Source organism: Denticeps clupeoides, unplaced genomic scaffold, assembly GCF_900700375.1.
Source record: "Denticeps clupeoides unplaced genomic scaffold, fDenClu1.1, whole genome shotgun sequence".
Lineage (NCBI taxonomy): Eukaryota > Metazoa > Chordata > Actinopteri > Clupeiformes > Denticipitidae > Denticeps > Denticeps clupeoides.
Window position 1 is genome coordinate 15,563 of NW_021629852.1, and position 21,995 is coordinate 37,557.

At 46.4% G+C, this 21,995-nt stretch overlaps 4 protein-coding genes across 5 annotated transcripts; 2 read left to right on the forward strand and 2 right to left on the reverse strand.

Annotated features, from left to right (window-relative positions):
- The first annotated feature begins 64 nt into the window (after nt 1-64).
- On the forward strand, nt 65-7,722 carry LOC114776055 (CUB domain-containing protein 1-like). 2 transcript variants are annotated; one of them, XM_028966654.1, is made up of 11 exons: nt 65-372; nt 1,799-1,921; nt 2,016-2,225; nt 2,300-2,653; nt 2,745-3,101; nt 3,468-3,659; nt 5,179-5,574; nt 6,266-6,381; nt 6,517-6,622; nt 6,713-6,800; nt 6,907-7,722. In XM_028966654.1, the coding sequence occupies exons 1-11, from the start codon at nt 321-323 to the stop codon at nt 7,421-7,423; spliced, it is 2,511 nt and encodes an 836-aa protein (XP_028822487.1). In that variant the 5' UTR covers nt 65-320; the 3' UTR covers nt 7,424-7,722. The 2 variants fall into 2 exon arrangements, with proteins under 2 accessions (XP_028822487.1, XP_028822486.1); XM_028966653.1 differs by having other exon boundaries at nt 6,266-6,622.
- A 50-nt stretch (nt 7,723-7,772) lies between these two features.
- On the reverse strand, nt 7,773-9,080 carry LOC114776056 (tetranectin-like). Its single transcript, XM_028966655.1, has 3 exons — nt 8,954-9,080; nt 8,770-8,868; nt 7,773-8,671 (listed from the first exon to the last, which is right to left on the reverse strand). The coding sequence occupies exons 1-3, from the start codon at nt 9,051-9,053 to the stop codon at nt 8,277-8,279; spliced, it is 594 nt and encodes a 197-aa protein (XP_028822488.1). The 5' UTR covers nt 9,054-9,080; the 3' UTR covers nt 7,773-8,276.
- A 2,710-nt stretch (nt 9,081-11,790) lies between these two features.
- On the reverse strand, nt 11,791-16,405 carry LOC114776051 (exosome complex component RRP42-like). The gene is made up of 8 exons (XM_028966650.1): nt 16,025-16,405; nt 15,820-15,921; nt 13,917-14,011; nt 13,257-13,422; nt 12,474-12,544; nt 12,274-12,397; nt 12,043-12,198; nt 11,791-11,955 (listed from the first exon to the last, which is right to left on the reverse strand). Exons 1-8 carry the CDS (start codon nt 16,079-16,081, stop codon nt 11,851-11,853), a joined length of 876 nt encoding a protein of 291 aa, XP_028822483.1. The 5' UTR covers nt 16,082-16,405; the 3' UTR covers nt 11,791-11,850.
- LOC114776049 (palmitoyltransferase ZDHHC3-like) lies at nt 16,156-21,883 on the forward strand. The gene is made up of 7 exons (XM_028966649.1): nt 16,156-16,514; nt 17,795-18,121; nt 19,012-19,136; nt 19,303-19,399; nt 19,556-19,637; nt 20,505-20,635; nt 20,710-21,883. The coding sequence occupies exons 1-7, from the start codon at nt 16,308-16,310 to the stop codon at nt 20,866-20,868; spliced, it is 1,128 nt and encodes a 375-aa protein (XP_028822482.1). The 5' UTR covers nt 16,156-16,307; the 3' UTR covers nt 20,869-21,883.
- Nucleotides 21,884-21,995: the final 112 nt, after the last annotated feature.

Below are 21,995 nucleotides of genomic sequence, written 5' to 3' on the forward strand. Positions count from 1 at the left end.
CTTCTGCGTCACTTCATGTGGAATGCAGTTCTCATTTCTGGGCTTGTGCAGGCAGCCAAAAATACCACAGCGCGCGTTGGCCACAATTCCACAAGAAACTAGTGGAATTTAGTGCGATTTGACACAAACAAGCGCTTGGTTATTTACTGATGAACACGAACAATTCTTGTTAACGAGGCGCGTGACCCGGCGGGGGCGCGCGCGTCAAGTTCGGACAGGTGGCGGGGCCACGCCCTGGCCCCGCAGGTGGCGCCGACCAGGAAGTGGCAGAAGTTCCGCTCCATGCGCGCTCCGCGCCCTGGCGTCTGACCGTGGCCGAGATGCGGTCCCCGCTGCTGGCGCTCTGCGCGCTGCTGGCTGCGCGCCTCTCAGGTGAGCTTCTCCCGGCGCAACCGGCCCGGGAGCCGCGGCGCTGGGATTACGGATTGTACATTTATTGCCTCATGCACTTGGAGTCGCATGTTCTACCGGCCGCAGGTTTCGGAAAGTGATCAATTTTGCATGTTAGGAACCCGGGTTCTATAACAAGAACTTTGTTTAGGGGCGTGAAGGGCGTTGGAGCTTCATATTAACCCGCATGCAGGACTCTGACCAGTCAGATCTTAGCGCTCAGGGAAAATCCACCAATCCAGCAAGTGAAACTCCAGCGACATCTCAGTTTCCAGAAGGTAGTCTCTGCCCCTGGACTCGAGTTTTCCAGTCACCGTGTTCAACAGGTTCTTGACCGACAGAATTCAGTAATGCAGGTCCCCTTAAATACACTTGAAGATCTCCTGAAGACCACCATCTGAATTGTTTTGGTGCAGCAGTAGAGCAGAACGTGATCATTAAGCTGTTGTGTGTGGAATGGAGACCATCATTTGTACATTTGCATATGTGGAATTTACCAGACGCCCTTATCCAGAGCCCCTTAAAGTCAATAGTGACAGGGACAGTCCCCCTCTGGAGACACTCAGGGTTAAGTGTCTTGCTCAGGGACACAGTGGTAGTAAGTGGGGTTTGAACCTGGGTCTTCTGGTTCATAGCGGGTGTCTTGGCCTCTAGGCTACTACTAAATGTAGCTGGTTATCATTTCATCTCTTTAATTATAGATGCCTGGTGTGAGTGCTGGTCTCTGGTTTTGATGTTCTCCTGCCATCTTCATTAGATTCAGGAAGGCATCGGTTCTAGTGAGAACCCCCTTTTCCATTCGCCAGTAATCCTTCAAGGACACCTGGTCCCATCGTCTCACCTTTTGGTTGTGAGGTGGACCTCAACGAATGCAGGACGCTGCCAGTGAGCTAGATGTGTTTGAGTGAGGTTATTGCTGAGGTGAAATTCGGTGGATCTCCGAGGGAGAGGAAGAAATGTGCTTGTGAAATCAGCGCCTCGCAGGTTTAGACACGCAAGAGCCTGCAGCTCTACAGTGGCAGCACTGACTGTAGACCTTCTCGGTTCCTATCAGCCATGTTCTCAATCAGAGACTGAAATCTGGTGTCTTAATATGCTGCATTTGTTGCTTTGTAAGGTGAAGCTCATGATCGAGCTACGGCCGGAGTCGACGCCATGTTGAAAACACGAATGACCGGTAAAAGTAGAGCAGCTGTTGGCTCACCACGCTGACATTCGCAGGGGGGGTTTGAGGTGAAATCAAGCAAGTCCCATTTCTGCTGCTGTTTTCTCCGATTGTTCCTAATTTGAGTTCAGAAGTTCCCGTCACCCCAGTGCTGACCTGGGAGAAGCATCTCGAAGTGCTCGAAATGTTGCAGGCTTCCTGCGTTTTCACCAGAATAATATTTTTCCTGTCCCGTCCCTCCAGCGAGTCAGGAAATGACTGTGGACCCTCAAGTGTCTTCAGAAACCACACCTGCTGTACCTCTGGTTACTTCTCCTGGGAGTGAACCCGATCCCACGGCCGTCCCCACCCAAGCCGCCGAACCCCGTGAGACCGCCCGTGTCCGCCACCCGACACTCGCATTCCCTGGCTTTTCATCCATATGTAGAAGCTCATCTCGCCTGCATCGTTCTGTCTCCAGGGGGCAGGAGCATGGACGTGACCTCTGACGCCACCTTCACCATCAGTAAAAAGCCCGGGGCAGCGGCGTGCCAGGCGTGCGTCCGGGACAGCCAGCCTCCGTCCTGCTCTCCACCGGACCTGAAGCTGAACGGGCCCCTCAGCACCGTGCTTGACTTCAGCTGCGCTCAGCCGGAGGAGGCCTTCCGGGTTGAGTTCAACCAGGAGATCGGTACGTTTCCTCTCACGGCGCTGCGTTCTCTGCTGCTGGTTACGCAGTCTGACCAGGTCTGGGTTCTCCTTCAGAATGCACACAGGACCAGTGCAGCAGTGACATCCACGCCGACTCCGCCCACTTCCCAGACTTCAGCCGGAGCTTCACCTGGGACGTCAAAGTCCCCTCGTCGATGTTGTTCCAGCTGGACTTCCCGGATCCTGGCATGAGACAGATCTCTCCTTCAGACACGTGTCCTGACCAGCACACCTTCACAATCATCTTATACCAGCGCACCGGAGTCACCAATATCGGCACCTTCTGCAGAAACGGCACCATTTCCCACATCCAAATTCGCTACAAGGGCAGGGTGACCCTGTCCCTCCCAGGACACACACTGCTGAACATGTCTGCCATCAAGGTGTCACTTGGACCTTCTTCTAAGTGTAAGGGACCACACCACATGAAGGAAGGAGCAATTTTGGTGGACCTTGAGGCACGTTGTGGTGGTTGATTTTCTCCTCTCTGTATCTGCAGCAATAGCCACTGTGGAAGCCCTGCTGCCTCGTGGACACTCCCTCACCGAATTCTTCTCAGCCAACTACCCTGCCGGCTTTCCGACCGAGGACCAGATGCGGTGGAACTTCACCGTCCCGCCAATGCACAACGCTACCATTTTATTCCTAGAGACCACGCTACCACAGTGCCAGATGGGTTCCGCCACCGTGGAGTACCTGCAGGAAGGCAAGGCAGCGGTTAGCAAAGCCGTGACTGACGCACAGCCTGTGAACCTGCAGGGCGAGGTGGACATGGTCCTTCATAACTGCAGGACGACAGGCAGTCAGCCCCTCGTGCTCCGATTCAACGTGTCTGTGTACAGCAGCAACCAGCCACGTATGTAGATTATGTTCTCCTCATTTCTCCACCCACGTTCTCCAGGATTTCAGACATGGTGTGATGTAAATGTACCAGGGAGACAATCTAGTTACACCACAGAAATCTTCTGAACCATATTCAGTGTTCCAGACCAGGTTCTGGTGTGTGTGGATGAAAAGTCCTGCACGTCATTTCTAGGGGTCTGTTTCCCATTCCCAAGCCTAGTTTTAGACCAAATGAGAACTTCAGCAAAGCTCTCCATGTAAAAAAAGCTTAATCAGCATCTTTGCAGAGTTTTATCAGGTTCTTCTAAAGCCCCAAATTCAGGATTAGCATCTCTCCAGGTCTGGTGTTGGCCTGTTAATGATTAGTTTTGCCCCTCAGGTTTGTGCACCGTGGTCATGCCAGAGGGACTGACCCTCACCATCGAGAACAGAAACGCCCAGTCCTACTGCGAGATGAAAATGGACTCTGCAGTCAAGGAGTTCATCACAGTCCTTCCGAAGACCAGTACCACCCTGTCCTTCCTGGACTGTCCCAGCGAGGACCTGCTCCTCACAGTCAGCAGTACCTTTGGTAACAGTTCTACTAGCATTTAAAGATATTCTTGTTTTTAATACACTTATTTTCAGCAATTATGCAGATCTGAACTGCGTGAAGTCAAAAGATTTATTGCCCCTTCTCATTCATGGTTTTTGCATTTTTTCGCATTAGCACAAAACTACAGTGGGTATGGAAAGTATTGACACTCTTTGTTGTATTGCAGCAATTTGCTAAAATCATTTATATTACATTTTTCCTCATTAATCTGCACACAGCACCCCATATTGACAGAAAAACACAGAATTGTTGACATTTTTGCAGATTTGTTAACAAAGAAAAACTGAAATATCACATGGTCCTAAGTATTCAGACCCTTTGCTGTGACAATCATTTCTTGTGATCATTCTTGAGATGGTTCTACACCTTCATTGTAGTCCAGCTGTGTTTGATTCTACTGGTTGGACTTGATTAGAAAGCCACACCCCCGTCTGTATAAGACCTTACAGCTCACAATAAATGTCAGAGCAAATGGGAATCATGATGATTGATTCTTGCCTGAAGAACTGGCTTAAGAGCAAAGCACAGATCTGGTCAAGGTTACAAAAAAATCTGCTGCACTTAAGGTTCCTAAGAGTCCAGTAATCCTTAAATGGAAGATGCTTGGGACGACCAGAACCCTTCCTAGATCTGGCCATCCGGCCAAACTGAGCTATCGGGGAGAAGATTCTCTGGTCTGATGAGACCAAGACCAATAACTTTTTGGCCTTAATTCTAAGCAATATTTGTGGAGAAAACGAGGCGCTGCTGTCCAATACAGTCCAAACTGAAGCATGGTGGTGGCAGCATCATGCTATTGGGGTGTTTTGCAGCTGCTGGGACAAAATGTCTGGTGTTAATCGAGGGAAAGATGAATGTGGCTAAAACCTTCTCCAGAGTGCTCAGGACCTCAGGCTGGGCCAAAGGTTTACCTTAAAAAAAAAAAAAAAAAAAAAAGACAATGACCATAAGCAAACAGCTTCCCTAAAATCCAGGTGTGAAAGACTTGTTGCATGTTTCCCAAAAAAGACTTGTTACTGTATTAGATCAAAAGGGAGCTTCTACTAAATACTGAGCAAATTGTCTTTTTCTTTGTTAATAAATCTGCAAAACAATGTCAACAATTCTGTGTTTTTCTGTCAATATAGGGTGCTGTGTGAACATTAATGAAGAAAAAAATGAACTTGAATGATTTTAGCAAATGGCTGCAATATAACAGAAAAATGTAAGGGGCTGAAATACTTTCCGTACCTGTTCCGTACATACCTCACTTTCTCCTTATACAACAAATACTAAATATGTTTCTTACATTGGATTTTTCAAAATGGCTCCATCTTAATCTGCCACAGTCAGGGAATCCAGACTTTTGATTAGTAATGTAAATTGGGATTTTACGATTTGTATTTTCATCTGGTTTTATAGCAATTTTTACATCATTATTGCATAATCAATAAGTATCGAACTATTCCATAGGTCTTATTTTAAAATATCATTATTGATGTTTTGTACTTGACAGAATGTGCGAGTCTGCCCGACTGCTCTGTGAACGGGGCTCTCCTCTCCATCCCCACCCTGGACAGCTGCCTCCCAGCACCCATCCAGAAAGTCACTTGGCTGCTCCGCCCCCCAACCAACAGCACCCTGGACCTGGCGTCCCCTAAAGGAGGCCTGCGGCAGTCCCTCCCAGGGCAGGAATGCAACTCTGGCTCCTCCTTGTTCCTTTCTGAGGCAGATGGATCCATGCTGGGCCAGTTCTGCTCTCCTGGGTCAATCAGTAAAGTCCAGCTGAGCAGGAACGTGGTGGTTTCAGCCACGCCCCCAGCAACAGCTGCGTCACAGGTGAAAAAGGGGCGGAACCTAGGAAACGAGCAAGCAGCCCTCCTCAGCGTGTCCTTCAGCGAGGGGGAGACTGGTTTGTATTCACATGTGTTATATAAAAACCACTGTTGAACACTCATTCATAATTTAGTTTTATTTTATAGAGTCCCTAGGGGTTCTGTAGGTTCACCAGGTATGAAAATGTTCTGGAACTGGGTTGAGAGACCCTGAATCTGGTTCGCATTGATTACTGCCAAACAGCTTATTACCATCAAGTCACGTTCATCCTTCTCGTGTTTAGGGAGGGGAGGTCTTCAGATCTTCAACAGCATGAATTGGTAATAGCCTTGTGGGTTAGACTCGCCTATAAACCAGGTTCAAAGTAGAGGTGTGAATTTAAAGCTGCTTTCAGGCCAAATGTGGCATGCACTTTTCCTTCATTCCCGCTTGGTGTTTGTGTGTTTCGATGGACTGAACTGTAGCCAGCTTCAATTCTATTAGTCGCGCAAACATACATCACAGCGCACAGCAGTCAAAGTTAAACAAATTTCAACCTTGACCGCCAAGTGGCACGCAAAGCAAAACTCCTACTCGGAGCAGTGCCGTACTCCGATCAGGCCACCACAGTCGCTACCGGCACTATTTTATGACTAGAAAATCCCCAAGCAACGTCATTATGGTAGAGTCAATTATGTTCTGCTGTACTGTATGTATTTTTATGTATTTTAGACTGAGAAGATCAGGAGAAGGGAATAAATCTCTCGCACATATTCCATTTACCGCAGAGGGCATGGTTTACCAGCTGAGCCCCACCATCAGCAGCCCGACGCTCCTGGCCACTCCCGGCTGGCCTGATGGCATGGCGGCGTCCTCCACTGCATCCTGGCTGGTGCAGCTCCCGGACCAGTACGATGCCAACCTGGTCCTCGCCAATATCAGCCAGCCCAAGTGCGGCGTGGGACAGACGAGCATCAGGGTGCAGCAGCTAGACACGAACGAGGTCGTCCTGAGCAGCACGGGGGGCGGGGACGGCGAGGACCAGGTGAAGCTCTCCAGCAGTTTCTCAGTCCGCATGTCCAACTGCCGACCCCAGCAGGGTGGCTTCAGCTCTCTGGGACGCATCTCTCTGGAGAAGAAGGGCAGTGAGTACTTTTTACTTTTTAACTTTTATTATCTACTCACTAAATTACTTTTGCCTGATTTTGTATTTTTTCTTTTTTTTTCTTTTGCAGAGATGCTGATGAACATCATCCTCGCCGTCCTCGTTGCTGTGCTGACCATCGCGTTCATAGTGCTGGCGATCGTCTGTGCCAAGAAGCAGTGAGTCTGCAGAACCTTAGACCTAGAACTGAACCGTGGGGTTTCCGGAACCACTCGGTCTACCGCGCTCGTCTACATCTGCCTTGTTCTTTCTCTTTCTGTCCAGGCATAAGAAGAAGCAGATGAAGGCCAACCGGCTGTCCATGTACAACCCTAAAGGTCAGCTGTTTCGTCCAGCGGACGATGTCCTCAGGTCCCCAGCCGGCGAAGAGACCAACGTGTACGAAGCCATCGATGACACCATGGTGTACAGCCACCTGCTGGGGGACGCTGGGCAGAACGGGACGGAGACGGACTGTTTCAGGCCCCCTGCGGTGGACACCTACCGTTCCTTCACCGGACCCACTGACCAAAAGCCGCCCGTCCCCGAGCTGCCCCCGGATACAAGGAAACCGGTGCTCGGAATGTTCCTGAACACGGCCGAGTCGTTTGTGCCGGCCCACACCCCACTGGGACCGCAGGGGAGTCTGGGATATCAGGACAGCAGGATGGTGGACAATGAGCTGTATACATTTAAAAGCAGCGGCGAACCAAACACCACGTGCCTCCAGACCAAAGAGTCCCTTCCACTTCCTTATTACGACGACGACGACGAGTGGGACGATGACGAAGACGAAGATTAGTCCCTGTTTGTCTGGTGCAAAGCGGAGAGGCGAGAGTTGAACGAGATGGGCGACCCCTCTGCCCGTCCGCCCGGAAATGTGATATAAAAACACTAAAGACAATCTGTTCAAATTTAGAATAATATTTCTTTATTTACAGTTTTACTGTTGTCTGGTGAATGATTTTAATTTCTTCCAGATGGTGGATTTATTTTAAATTTTTTGTGTGTGACGTCTGCTGTAATCTCTGTGCAAATATTTATCTCTGACATTTCTGTTATTTTTTTAATAAATGCAGGTGTTATACCTGATTGACTTACTTTTTCAGTGATTTTTTTAAAAAATGTTCTATTTATTTATTTAGAGTCAGTTTTCCCAGTAATACGTTTTATTCCTTTTTATCATCATACAATATATATCTGACCAAACCATATAAAGCAGCCATCCATCAATAAACCGGTCAGAGAGTCAGGACAACAGCAAGAAAAAGACCGGAGTGAAATAAGAATGATAAAGTGAGATGCAGCTGGCTATAATGACATTTTATATAAACTAACAGTAAATAGGTTCGCTTTATTCATGCGCCTTTTTGTTTTTGCCCTGCAATGAGCCTTTTTGTAATGAGCCGCAGATATGCAGGAAGTGTGTTTTGTAATGAGCCGCAGATATGCAGGAAGTGTGCCATGTAGATGAAATTATGATCATCTTTGCTTTTGGTTTTTGCACCTCTGTCATTCCTTTGTCCCCTAATTACAGCTGTGAAATGTGAAAAGGCCAGAAAATCCACGTTGAAGAGAGAAACGATCAGTTACAGAAGTCAACGGTGCCATTATCTAGTGGGCCGAGGCGTCTACGTGAAGCAGGCCGTGATGGTTCACACGATGTTGAACTCGCAGACAGAAGCCCGCTCCTCTCTACAGTTCTCATCCAGCCACTTCCCACCGTCCCCAGCAGAGAGCACAGCACAATTCAGGGCGCGGTCACCACTGGAGCTGAACGAAGGGTCCCAGTTCTTGTAAGTCACGCTGGATCCGGTCTGGTCCGTCCAGACTCCCTCGGTTTGGATGTCGTTGATGCCCAACCAGATCTGCTCCTCGGGACCTATGGTCCGGCGGACGTAGTCGTGAAGCTTCTGGTTCTCGTCGTGGGATGATGGGGTGGCAAGGACCCCACCCTTGGCGTTGCAGTCCTCACTGGCTGCATGGTAGCGCTTCTTAGCCGCTTCAGCCAGAATGCACTTGCCATAGAGTTTGTCTCCCTTTAAGCACACTGATGAAATGAGGAGAACATGAACATTTCAGTTCTGTTAAGGTGTAAAAGTGCATGGATTTGAACCAAAAGTAAACACGTTCATGTTAGAAACCCACCGATCTGCAGAGCCAGCTGCTCCTTCAGAAGATGAACCTCCTTTACAATGTCCAAGACCTGCAGCTGAAGATCCTTTAGGAGAGCGTTCTGCTGAGGTTCTGCTTTCCATGAGACAGTTTAGGCAGATTAGAGGCAGCAGGAGCTGAAAATATGACTATATGAATGAAGGTGAAAAGTTTTTACCATTTTTAACCATGTTCTTTGCAGGCATCTGTTGAGATGTAGAGTGACCCAAGAAGAGAAGGGTCACTCCAAGCAGGAGACAGGTGCGTCTGAAGTCCATGGATCTGGATGGAGAAGAGACACCCACAGAACTGCATTCAAAAGAAATGAACTTTACAGCTTGGGGGTTGGAGGTTGCGCGCCATCCCAAAATCATGGTTAGGGCGGGGCACTTCACACGTGGTCAGACACACCCACCTGCAATCACTGAAGCTGCTGGTCTCTGGTCACCAAAAATTATGCTTCCAGCTCTGGTGTCTGTGGTTACAGGCAAGACTTGGAGAAGAATGGCTGATGGTATTCCATCTCAGAAGGTCTGAAACGGCTCCCCCAGGTCAGTTTTTCTGACATTCCGTCTATTTGGAGTGGTTTCAGTTTGCTGTTTCTGCTATTCTCTTCTCCTCAAGCTCTGGACATTTAATTAAAATACTGAGTGTCACCATACCCCAGCACTGTGTTTTAAAAAATCATAAAAAAGGATTTGGGACAATGGTCATCACTGTCCATGTCCCTGGTGGGACGTATTAATGCCGTTAAAATGAGTACACTTCCTAAATTTTTAAATCTTTTCCAATCTGTACCTGTTTTCATTCCCAAATCTTACTTTGGTGCTTTAGATTCAATTATATCTTCTTACCTTTGGAAAGGTAAACATCCACAATTGAATAAGTCCTTACTTCAAAGATCTAAAAGAGATGGCGGCTTGGCTCTGCCTAATTTTCGTTCTTACTACTGGGCAGCAAACATTCGATCTGTCATCTTCTGGGCATATTTCCATAATCAACCTAATCGTCCTGCCTGGGTGGAAATGGAGATAAAGTCTGTAAAAAAATCTCTCTGTCTCTGCACTCCTTGGATCAGCACTGCCCATCTCCTCAATTAAATCAATCAACAATTCAGTTATTAGGCATACCTTGAGAGTATGGGCTCAGTTCAGAAAGCACAATGGTCTTCTGGGCTTCTCTCTGTCCAGCCCTATCGTCTCTAACCATCTCTTCCAACCTTCTCCACATGATTCAGTGTTTCAGGAATGGTACAATAAGGGCATCAAGCTTTGCAAAGATCTGTTTGTTGATCATAGGTTTGCATCATTTGAACAGCTTTCTAAAAGGTTTAACCTACCCAATTCCCATTTTTTCAGATACCTGCAAGTAAGACACTTTATTGGCTCTTTTTCCCTGAGGCTCCTGCAGTAAACATCCTAGATAATCTCCTGTTTGATCCTGCTGCGCAAAGGCCTAATATCCACTATTTACGGAGTTTGAGTTACACCCCTTTGTGTAAAATTAAAACTGCTTGGGAGAAAGATTTAAATTTGTCACTTTCAGATGGTACTTGGAATTAAATTCTTAAGCTTGTCAACTCAACTTCCTTAAGTGCCCGCCACTCTTTATTACAGTTTAAGGTTTTACACAGGGCTCATTTATCCAAACTTAAATTCTCCCGTTTCTACCCAGACATTGATCCTAGCTGTGATAAATGTTAAAGCGGAGAGGCGTCTCTTATTCACATGTATTGGACATGCCCGAATTTGGAAAAATTCTGGAGGGACGTTTTTATAACCTAGTCGTACATACTGAAATGCAACCTTGAACCAGACCCTCTGATCGCTCTTTTTGGTATCACTGAAGAGGAAGATAAGCGTCTAACTCCAGCTAAACAGCATTTGTTATCTTTTGCAACACTCCTGGCCAGGCGTTCTCTTTTATTCAAGTGGAAGGATTCCACGTCACCCACTCACGCCCAGTGGCTCAGAGATATTATGTCCTGTTTTTCCCTGGAGAAGATTCACTACTCAATCCGTTATTCAGACTTGAAATTTCAACAGGTGTGGGGGCCCTTCCTCCGTTTATTTCATATACATTTATAGTTTGATTCCCTTCTTATTTAATTGTTTGTATGTTTGTTTTGCATACAGGACCAAAAACACTTCCAGCTCCATAGTCCTTTTATTTATTTTAAATGCCTGGCATCTAACCTTTATTATGCATGTAAAGCTGGCTTGGAGTCAGGGAGGGGAGGGGGGTGCTATAGGGTTTATAAAGGGGTTATAAAATAAAGTAAAGAGTAAACATTACATGGTTACCCTGTTATATCCCTGTTTAAAATCAATAAAAATATTGTTTAAACTAGACTAAAAAAATCATCCTGATCTGATGTTACCCGGCATGGCATGGCAGAGTGGAGGTTACAAGAATGAACAGTTTCTACTTTATTCACACTATTACTATTATAATAAGAGAATCTATTATACTAACTACTTACAATCAGTAGTTACAGGGACAGTCCCCCCCTGGACACACTCAGGGTTAAGAGCCTTGCTCAGGGACACAATGGTAGTAAGTTGGGTTACAGAAAACCCCAAAATAAAAGAAGGATCTTTCCTTTGATGTCTCTGTCTTGTTTCCTTCTCTTCGTGGGACCTCAAGCAAATGGCTGACGTTTGACAAAGACATGGGGGAACCTCTTATGCAAGACAAAAGTACAGGATGCCTTGGACCTGGGACATCCATCTTACAGAAGCACGTGGGTCTACTGGCCTTCTACAGGTGCTGAGTTCAGATCTTCAAAAACGAGCTAATTAAGCAACGCAAGCTGGTTTCAAACCTACTCGCATCCGTATGTAAACTGTTCAGATGACCAGCAGTTATCCTTCATCACAAAGCTGCCTTTTATGCCGAATTTATCAGTCAGGAGATTCTAATCATTACAAGTGTCCCCTGACTGTGCCAGCCACGTTAACTCCGATTAGAACAGATTCATTCAAATGGCAGAGATGTAAAAAAAACTGAAGAAAATGCCATTTAAAAAAACTTTATTACAAAAATACAACAAAGAACAAGAACATCTGTAGCGGCTCAACCCAGAAAGCCCACTTTCTGTCTCTTCTTCCCCAAACTTTCCTCTTCCTTCAGAAGCTCCATAAGAGGAGTGTGGAGTGCCTTTCCAACACGCTTCCCTGTCTGGAGGAACAGTAGAGAGATACCAAGTTCAGTTGATTTCGGTTCTGCTTGAACACAAACCAGAAACCGTTAAAAGCACAGAACGACCTCGATCATCTCGAAAATGCTCTCTGGGTCCAGGCTGCCGCCCCCGAACTTCCTGACGCAGGTCACCGTTCCCCGGTGAGTGGTGGCGATGAGCAGACTGGCCACGGAACAGGCCTTCTCCTGAAGAGTGGCGTCCACCACGTGCCTGTGGCCGATCTGCCATGATCATAAATCCATTACCAAGCGCAAAGCAAGCAGATAAACGATTTCTTATTTATTATCGCTCCGTACCTTGCATAGGGTGACTATGCAGGGCACGTTTTCCACGTTGAGCCTGACGCAGTCATACGGATCGTCCGACAGTTCAATCTCCTTCCCTCCCTCCTCATCTTCTGACAAATGGACTTTCGGAATTCTGTGTGAAAAAAACACCAGGGTCCAACAGAAATTCACATTCTTTCAATATGAGGAAAGTCGGTGTAAAAACTCACCGCGTGTTGAAGAGCGCTGCCTTGATGGCAATGGAAATGGCGTCAAACAGATTCCCATCACACTGGAGCAGCTGAGAGGGTTAAGCAGTTATGCACGCGTTAGTAAAATTATCTAAATCGGTGGGGCGTCAACCCAACATTGCTGCGCAATCAGAGCATCAGATGCAGAGATGCGTCAGTAAAGTTGGGAGTGAGTTCTGTATTCGACAGACCCTAATTCATAGCACTTCGCTGGATTTTACTCATTAAACAAAAACCCAGAAATCTCCAATTTCACAACTTACACACACACACATTGTTTTTTTCAATTGCTGCATCTGATAAATTGTGAAAATGCTAAATAATGCAGGCACTCTTTGAATTTAAGGCGCTCACTGTGCCTTTGACTGTATGTAACATTTCAAGGGGGAAAGACAGGGACTGATTCTAAGGTCCCCTGACATTAACATTTTTTTCTGCTTTTATATTGGCGTTAGCATCCCCTAATACATTTACATTTACATGGGTTAGGCTTTAATTTTGAAACGTTAAACCATCAAAAGTGCAGAAAGTGCCTTAAATTCAAAGAGCGGCTGCATTATTTTATATTTTCACAATTTATTGGCTGTAGCAATTAAAAACAACAACGTGTGTGTGTGAAAGTTGACGGACATACATGACTTTGTGAAAATTGAGTTGTTTTTTTTTTGGTTTAATGAGTAAAATCCAGCGAAGACCTATGAATGTCTGTTGAATACAGAACTCACTGCAAACTGCACTGAGTGCCAGAGATGCCCTGCTCACCAGGACATCAACATAGAGAACCCAGCAGTGCTCTCCAGGGCTGATGCAGAGGCTGTGCAGGTCCACGCTCTGCTTGTTGCTGAAGACTTTATACAGGGTGTTGCTCAGCTCCAGGCCCAGCTCCTCGCCGCCGCGGCCCTCGAACTCCGGAGTGGCATTGGCAGAGCTGCAGAGAGAGCAGGATAATTTTTTAAATACAATGTAAAAAAAAAAAAAAAAAAGGTCAGACATTACCATCAAAAAGAAGTGCAAAAAAGAGATGCATGTAGTGGCAGCAGAGAAATCAATAAAGAACAATATAAAGTGATTGTCACATGTGATACAGAGCAGCACAGCACACGGTGCACATTTGTCCTCTGCATTCCTCTGCATTCAACCCATCACCCTGAGTGAGCAGTGGGCAGCCATGACAGGCGCTTAACCGCTAGGCCACCACTGCCCCAGAGCATCGCCTCCCCAGCAGGGAATCGAACCCCGGTCTACCGCGTGACAGGCGGGGATACTCACCACTATACTAACGAGGAGCTGCCAGTATGGAGGCATCATACGATTATTTGTAGAAAAGAATGATTGGATAGAAAACTTGCCATAAAAATAGTTTCAGCAGAAAAAAAGCCAGGTCACTGCATCAAAAAAATCCCAACTGAGCCGCAAACTCACCAATCAACGAAAAATTCCAGGTAGCCTTGATCCGGCAGCGCCGGCCTGGGCTTCCCGACCTCGGCCTTCACCCCGACGAGCACGTCACTGTATCCCTGCACACAGGTCAGGTGTGACACCATATTCTGTGACCGTCGCATCTTGTGACCCCAGGGCCGCTGTTTTGGTGTATTTGTCGCATTTAAGATTATTTTCTCCGTGTTATTTCTGGTCCGTGCTATATGGTTGTATATATATATATATATATACACACACACACACACACACACACACACACACACACACACAGGTCCTTCTCAAATAATTAGCATTTTGTGATAAAGTTCATTATTTCCTGTAATGTACTGATAAACATTAGACTTTCATATATTTTAGATTCATTACACACAACTGAAGGTAGTTCAAGCCTATTATTGTTTTAATATTGATGATTTTGGCATACAGCTCATGAAAACCCAAAGTTCCTATCGCAAAAAAATTTGCATATCAGGAAAAGGTTCTCTAAACGAGCTATTAACCTGATCATCTGAATCAACTAATTAACTCTAAACACCTGCAAAAGATTCCTGAGGCTTTTAAAAACTCCCAGCCTGGTTCATTACTCCAAACCGCATTCATGGGTAAGACTGCTGACCAGAAGGACATCGACACCCTCAAGCAAGAGGGTAAGACACAGAAAGAAATTTCTGAACGAATAGGCTGTTCCCAGAGTGCTGTATCAAGGCACCTCAGTGGGAAGTCTGTGGGAAGGAAAAAGTGTGGCAGAAAACGCTGCACAACGAGAAGAGGTGACCGGACTCTGAGGAAGATTGTGGAGAAGGACCCATTCCAAGCAGTGGACTGAGTCTGGAGTAGAAACATAGAGAGCCACCGTGCACAGGCGTGTGCAGGAAACGGGCTACAGGTGCCGCATTCCCCAGGTCAAGACACTTTTGAACCAGAAACAGTGGCAGAAGCGCCTGACCTGGGAAATCAAAGTGCCAGAGTCTGGAGGAAGACTAGGCAGGGGGAAATGGCAAAAATGCCTGAAGTCCAGTGTCAAGTACCCACAGTCAGTGATGGTCTGGGGTGCCATGTCAGCTGCTGGTGTTGGTCCACTGTGTTTTATCAAGGGCAGGGTCAATGCAGCTAGCTATCAGGAGATTTTTGGAGCACTTCATGCTTCCATCTGCTGAAAAGCTTTACGAAGATGAAGATTTCATTTTTCAGCATGCCCTGGCACCTGCTCACAGTGCCAAAACCACTGGTAAATGGTTTACTGACTATGGTATTACTGTGCTCAATTTGCCTGCCAACTCTCCTGACCTGAACCCCATAGAGAATCTGTGGGATGTTGAGAGACGCAACACTCTGGATGAGCTTAAGGCCGCTATCGAAGCATCCTGGGCCTCCACAACACCTCAGCAGTGCCACAAGCTGATTGCCTCCATGCCACGCCGCATTGAAGCAGTCATTTCTGCGAAAGGATTCCGACCAAGTATTGAGTGCATAACTGAACATGATTATTTGAAGGTTGACTTTTTTTTTTTTTTGTATTAAAAATTTTTTGGTCTGATTAAATATGCTCATTTCTTGTCGGGGTTTCATTAGCTGTATGCCAAAACAATCTATATTAAAACTATAAAAAGCCTTGAACTACCTTCAGTTGTGTGTAATGAATCTAAAATATATGAAAGTCTAATGTTTATCAGTACATTACAGGAAATAATGAACTTTATCACAATATGCTAATTTTTTAGAAGGACTTGTGTGTGTGTCTAAAAGAGAAACACAAAGCTCGTACAGCGAACTGGTATCTGATCAACTGAACGAAACAGCGCCCCCTGGGGGCACAAAATACGACGGTCACAGAATGCGGCGTAACACCAGTCAGAAAATACAGCCGGACGCGGGACTGTCCTACCAGGGACACTTTAGCCGAGCCGTCCGTGTTGGACACAACGTCGGTCTCTATGTCCATGTGCCTGTAGTCCTCACAGCCTCGCCCGTCCACACGCAGGTCATCCTGAGACAAATCGAGATTCATCATTTAAAACGGCCGATTTAATTCACTGATCACTTCGGTCAAATATCGGAGGCTTAAATCCACAGATTTCAGGGTAATTTACCCGCACTCCGTGTAAAATGTAGACTTTCTCAGCCTCGCTCACTTGCACAGTGGCCATGTTGCCATACGACCCGTGTCATCAGGGCGCGACGCTGCGGGCGACTTGCGTCATCAAGGCGCGACACTGTTTTTTTTTCACGGCGGCCGGTTTCTGTCCGAACTGGGATCAGTTTCTCCTCGACAGCAGCGCGGCTGGAACCGCGTTTAGAATGCAATGAAACTGACCTGGAGTCAGAGGAAAGAACGTTGGGTTATTCCATTTGAAAACGCCACAAAATGTTCAGATGTTCAAACGAGTGTTCGCGGCGTTATTGAGCGGAGTTTCGGGTGTCGGTGTCCATGTGTGGGGTGGAGTAGAGGTGCGTTCATGTGCTAATTACAGATCATTCCGGACTCCAGGACTTCCTGGTCGCTGCTCGTCCGGGTGTCGGGAGGAAGGGAGGATTCCCGTGGCTGTTCCGCCGAAACCGAGGCGCGGGTCCCGGTGGGAGGTGAGCGAGCTGCTCTTCTCATTGTTACTCTACTATTATTATTTTTATTATGTTTATGATAATTATTCGCTGTGTGGACTGGTCAGTGTCGGGTGCTGATTCCAGCAGTTTCCCTTCCCTGGTGAAAGCGTGTGTTTACCGGGGTGGAGAAGGTGGAGGTTGGGTGTGGGTCTGCGGTTCTGGAGGTGTTTGTGTCTTTTGATGGGTCGAGATTTGTAGTAAAAATGAAAACCGGAGGAGTTCTCCTTCCTCTAATCCAGTTCTTCTGGAAATCTTACAATCAGTAGTAACTTGTTGTACTTGTTCCCACTTGGACTAATAAAGGATCATCTTAACAGGGACCGTGGTGGTAGTAGTCTATGAACCAGGAGACCCAGGTTCTTTACTTTACTTTGCAGACGCTTTTATCCAAAGCGACTTACAAGAGCAAGACACCAACACCATTCTCATTCAATTTCTATAGATTTCGAGTTTACAAAACTAAGAGCCCTGATAAGGCCTAACTTGTCAGAAAAAGAACATGCTCGGAAATTGTTAAGTGCTAGACGAGGAAATTATTTTAATTTGTGCAGTGCGTGTGCAAGTGTTAGATTGTCTGAAATACTGTTTGAATAAGTGGGTTTTCACCAGCCAGGGACAACCAAGGAGAACAGAGTTGATTGGAACCGGAGACCCCGTGAAGAGGGAATTTTCAGTCTCATTTCATTTGCAGATCTGAGAGGGCGTGCCGGAGTGTAGCTGGCTAGTAGTGTGTTGATATAAGAGGGTGCTCTTCCATTTACAGCCCTGTAGGCGAGCAACAAGGATTTGAACTCAATGCGAGCAGCTACCGGGAGCCAGTGGAGAGAGGTGAGAAGAGGCGTGACATGGGTGTATTTTGGCTGATTGAAGATGAGACGGGCTGCCACATTTTGGACCATCTGGAGTGGTTTTATGGTTACTGCAGAGGTTCTTCTGGTACTGTTCCTGTAACTTCTGTTTATAAGGCACTCTGGATAAGGGCATCTGGTAAATGCTGTAAATGTAAGTGTTCCTGCTCAGTGGTAGTAAGTGTGGTTTGAACCTGGCTTATAGGTGGCTGTGTTACCCCAGCATGGTGCAAATCGTATAAAACCAGAACCTCATGAATGCTGCATTATTCCTTCAAATTGATTGATTATTAATAATCTATGGATTGTGGCTGGGGCCGGGGCTCATGAGTGAGGAGGAGGAGCATCTGCTTTGTTTCCTGCTGTGCACTACGACTTTTTCACCGGACCCCTCTTTCTGCGTTTTCCCAGCATGCCCATCGGTTGCTCGCAAGAATGAAGAGCCCCGCCCACCGCTGCAGGGACATCGAGAGGCGAGCCGGCTACCTGGGGCCCGAGCACTGTGCCCCGCCCCCACCGCTCCCACAGTCTGATGCCATGTGGTTCATCCGCGACGGCTGCGGCATTGTGTGCGGCGCCATCACCTGGCTGCTGGTGCTCTACGCGGAGTTCGTGGTGGTCTTCGTCATGCTCCTCCCCTCCAACAACGTGGTGTACAGCGTGCTCAACGGCGTGGTCTTTAACGGCCTGGCATTCCTCGCGTTGGCGTCACACTTCAGGGCCATGTGCACAGACCCGGTCAGATCCACTTGTCTACTGATATCAGCATGCACATCCATAATTAGCATCATATCGCAATGCTTATTACATTTTCCCATGAAATCTCCATTTATTTGCTTTTTATGAGTGTTCCAGTGAGGGTTTTTATGGTTCAGAATGGTGGTGTAGTGCAGACCTACATGTCTTTCTGCTGCCCAGGGCACTTTTCCCTGCATAATTGATGACGTGTCACTTATGCCTGAAGCCTTTCAAACCAAAGATGATTTTTTTTATACATATCCACTGAGATTCTTTTTTTCTTCCACTGACGGTCATATAATTCCCAAGAGAAACTGATAACATTCAGTAAAATCAAACTCTAAACTGTAAAGCCTAATCAATATGCTGTGTTGTATAACGAGTCACCACTAGGTGTAGGTTATATAGCGTCACTATTCCACAATAAATGGAAGGAAAGAACGTATAATGTTCTATATTTGACTGTACCAGTGGCAAAAATATGTAACACACTTATCTAAATGCACGAATCACCAAATCGTTCATTTAAAATATGTAACATATCAGCACCGCTCTGTTGTTTACTGTATACTTGATGATGGGTGGGTGTGTCTATTGTGCAGGGAGCACAGGAGCGGCAACCAATCATTGTTTCTTGCTCGTAACAACATAGCCACTTAACCTGCAATAAACCCCACTGATTGGCCAAATGGGTTTGGGCGACCTGAGACTCTTTCTCACATTTATGGCTGTAATAGTTGTGAAATTGACGCGAGCTTGAGTCTTAACAATTCATTTTTGAAAAATGTGTGATTACCCGACAATTGTGACCAGTGTAGTGCTCATTTCATTCAGTTGACCTTTAACCTCGTATGAAAGTGGCATGACCGTTAGCGTACTCTGGCCTGCAGGGAGCCGTGCCCAAAGGAAACGCCACCAAAGAGTTCATCGAGAGTCTTCAGCTGAAACCTGGACAGGTGGTTTATAAATGTCCCAAGTGCTGCAGCATCAAGCCTGACCGTGCGCACCACTGCAGGTAAAAGACCCTCAGATCGGCTCCGGCGTTTCATTCCGCGTACTGACCCCGGACCCCAAGAGTGTGCGTGCGATGCTCTGTCCTACATTCCCTGACACACTGCCGTTGTTTTCCCGTTGTTCCCTCATGCAAAATAATGCGATTTCTGTGTGTGTTTTTACTGAAGTGTGTGTAAACGCTGCATCCGGAAGATGGACCATCACTGCCCCTGGGTGAATAACTGTGTGGGAGAAAACAACCAGAAGTACTTTGTGCTTTTCACTGTGAGTACAGAACACACACAAACACACACTCATGCTTCTACTGGGTTATTATCTTTTCACCACCATCTACTGGATATTAATGACACTCATATTCACATTAATAATACAAACACACACAATGTACAGAATGATAAAGATTTTGTTTGTTTACTGTAGATGTATATTGCCCTGATCTCCCTCCACGCCCTCGTCATGGTGGCCTGTCACTTCGTCTTCTGCTTTGAACAGGACTGGACGAGTAAGTGTTTACACTGTAAACCGTGTTCTCACTCAACTGCTCATTCAACACCTTCTCATTCATAGAAGCCGTTTACACAGAACAGGGAGGTTCTGTCCTGGGTTCGCCACTGACACAACCAAATTCCATTCGATTACGATTATCATTGTATCGATTATTGAGGCACCCTGTCCATTTTTCTTCACAGGATGTTTTCTTCACAGGATGACTTCACAGGATGTTTTTAAATACGCAAGTGAGATGAGAGTTAAGGCCTTAACAAGCATAGTGTTATTTACATTTTTTGACTATTTTGTAATATACACTGAATACAGGAAATCCTAAAATTTAATATAATCACTTGCATTATACAAACGTGTGTGTGACAAAGTCCACTTTCAGTAGAATTGCCCAGATATTGCTTTATCTTGTGTACGGTTATGCTTTATGTTGATGTATCTGCCTTAGATACCCTTTCAAAAACAGTTTCAAGCTCAAAAATGCGTACGCCGATCAGAGGGCGTTCCTTTTGAACGTCCGTGTGGACGAGCCCGAACTCCGGAGCAGCGCTGTACTCAGATCAGGCCGCCACAGTCTCTAACGTACTACTTTTTAATTAGAAAACCACCAAGCAACGTAATTATGATATAATCCATTATGTTTTGGATTTAGTAGAACAGGGCTTGTGCTCAGAACAAGTGACAATTAAATGATAAATGTTTATGATCCCATTGATCTTATTAGGTGAGCAGGATTGATCAGGGTTCCAGTTTAACCAGGTTAAAGTGAACCTGTTTAACGAGGAGCGTTTCGGACCTTCATTCCCTTGGTTCTCATGGCCCCCAATTTCCTCTTCTTCCACGTGCCTTCCACCACCCTGTTCCTCAGAGTGCAGCTCCTTATCACCTCCAGCCACAGTCATCCTCCTCATCCTCCTGTGCTTTGAGGGGCTCCTCTTCCTCATTTTCACCGCTGTGATGTTCGGCACACAGGTCCACTCCATCTGCACTGACGAGACCGTAAGTTCCCGAGCGTCCACCGCGCCCACCACCGCGCCCGAACCTGTATCATAAACGTCTTCTCCTGTCCGCAGGGTATCGAGCAGCTGAAGAAGGAAGAGCGGCGCTGGGTGAAGAAGTCCAGGTGGATGAACATGAAGGTGGTGTTCGGCCACCCCTTCTCCATAGCCTGGCTCAGTCCGTTTGCCACGCCCGACCATGGGAAGGCAGACCCCTATCAGTATGTGGTCTGATGGGCGACGCCTGTTCTGGAGACCCATTTTCTCGCCCAGTTGGGTGCATTGTGAACAAGCAGCGCCAGAGGGACTCGATTGAGCGGAACTCTCACCTGTTTCCCTTTCCAATCAGAGATGGAACTTCTGATGCTTTACTGACCTACGGAACGTCTTCCGTCTTCCTCCTGTTTACACCAAAGCCCAGGGAATGTCTCCTTCTCCACCGTTTCTCCAAGCCAGAATTGCAGCTACTTCTTGTGCTCTTTTTTCCTGACGACAAATCGCGATGTTGCAATAATTAATGTCGCCTGTTTTAAATGTATTTTTTTATACTCCATGGAGGAGGTGCAGATCAGCAGTTCATTCTGGACCTCGCATGACTGCTGGTTCCTGTCCTTCAGTCATGACTGGTTCTGTCAGCGCCTTACTGGGGGTGGCGCCTGTGGACTTGACCACTGGAGGACCAATAGAAACAGGATTCCAAGGATGTGCTGCCTTACGCGTATGTTTACCTATAGGATCGGGTTTTTTTTTTTGATGGTGCAATCGAACATGGTGGCCTTCACAGTGGAACATTTCATGTGTAATGTTCACACGCCTTACTCACCCCGCCTCCAGAGGAACTGGAACTCTCCTGCCAAAATTAATCTTTTTCTCATTTTCTTTTCTTTATTTTAACTGTTGATTATGAACAGATCAGGTATTATCTGCTGAACCGTTATTACTGCCATACAGCATAAACTGTCTCCTCTCTAACCATATGCAGTAACATTAAAATCTAACTGAACCGCACTGTTCAGAACCTAGAACTGGTGTTCCATATGTCCTATATAAGTGAAGACCTCCTTATCAAAGCAGTGACTATCAGGCTTATAACAAGGAAACAAGTCGACATGATGATGAATTGCAATCCATTCCATTGCCACTAGAGGCAGCACACCACACACTGCTGCCCCTCAGGAGGAACGATCACACTAGTCTCGCTTACTTTTAATCTGAGCGCAGACCTCCTAATAAAAGGCAATTAAAATTGTGGACGTTGTCTTTATTTAATATGAATTGTGTTTTAATGATTTTGTGTCTTCTGATTGAGCTTTATTCCTTGGTTTAGAAATGTGCTAAGAAATTCACATTTAATTCACTTG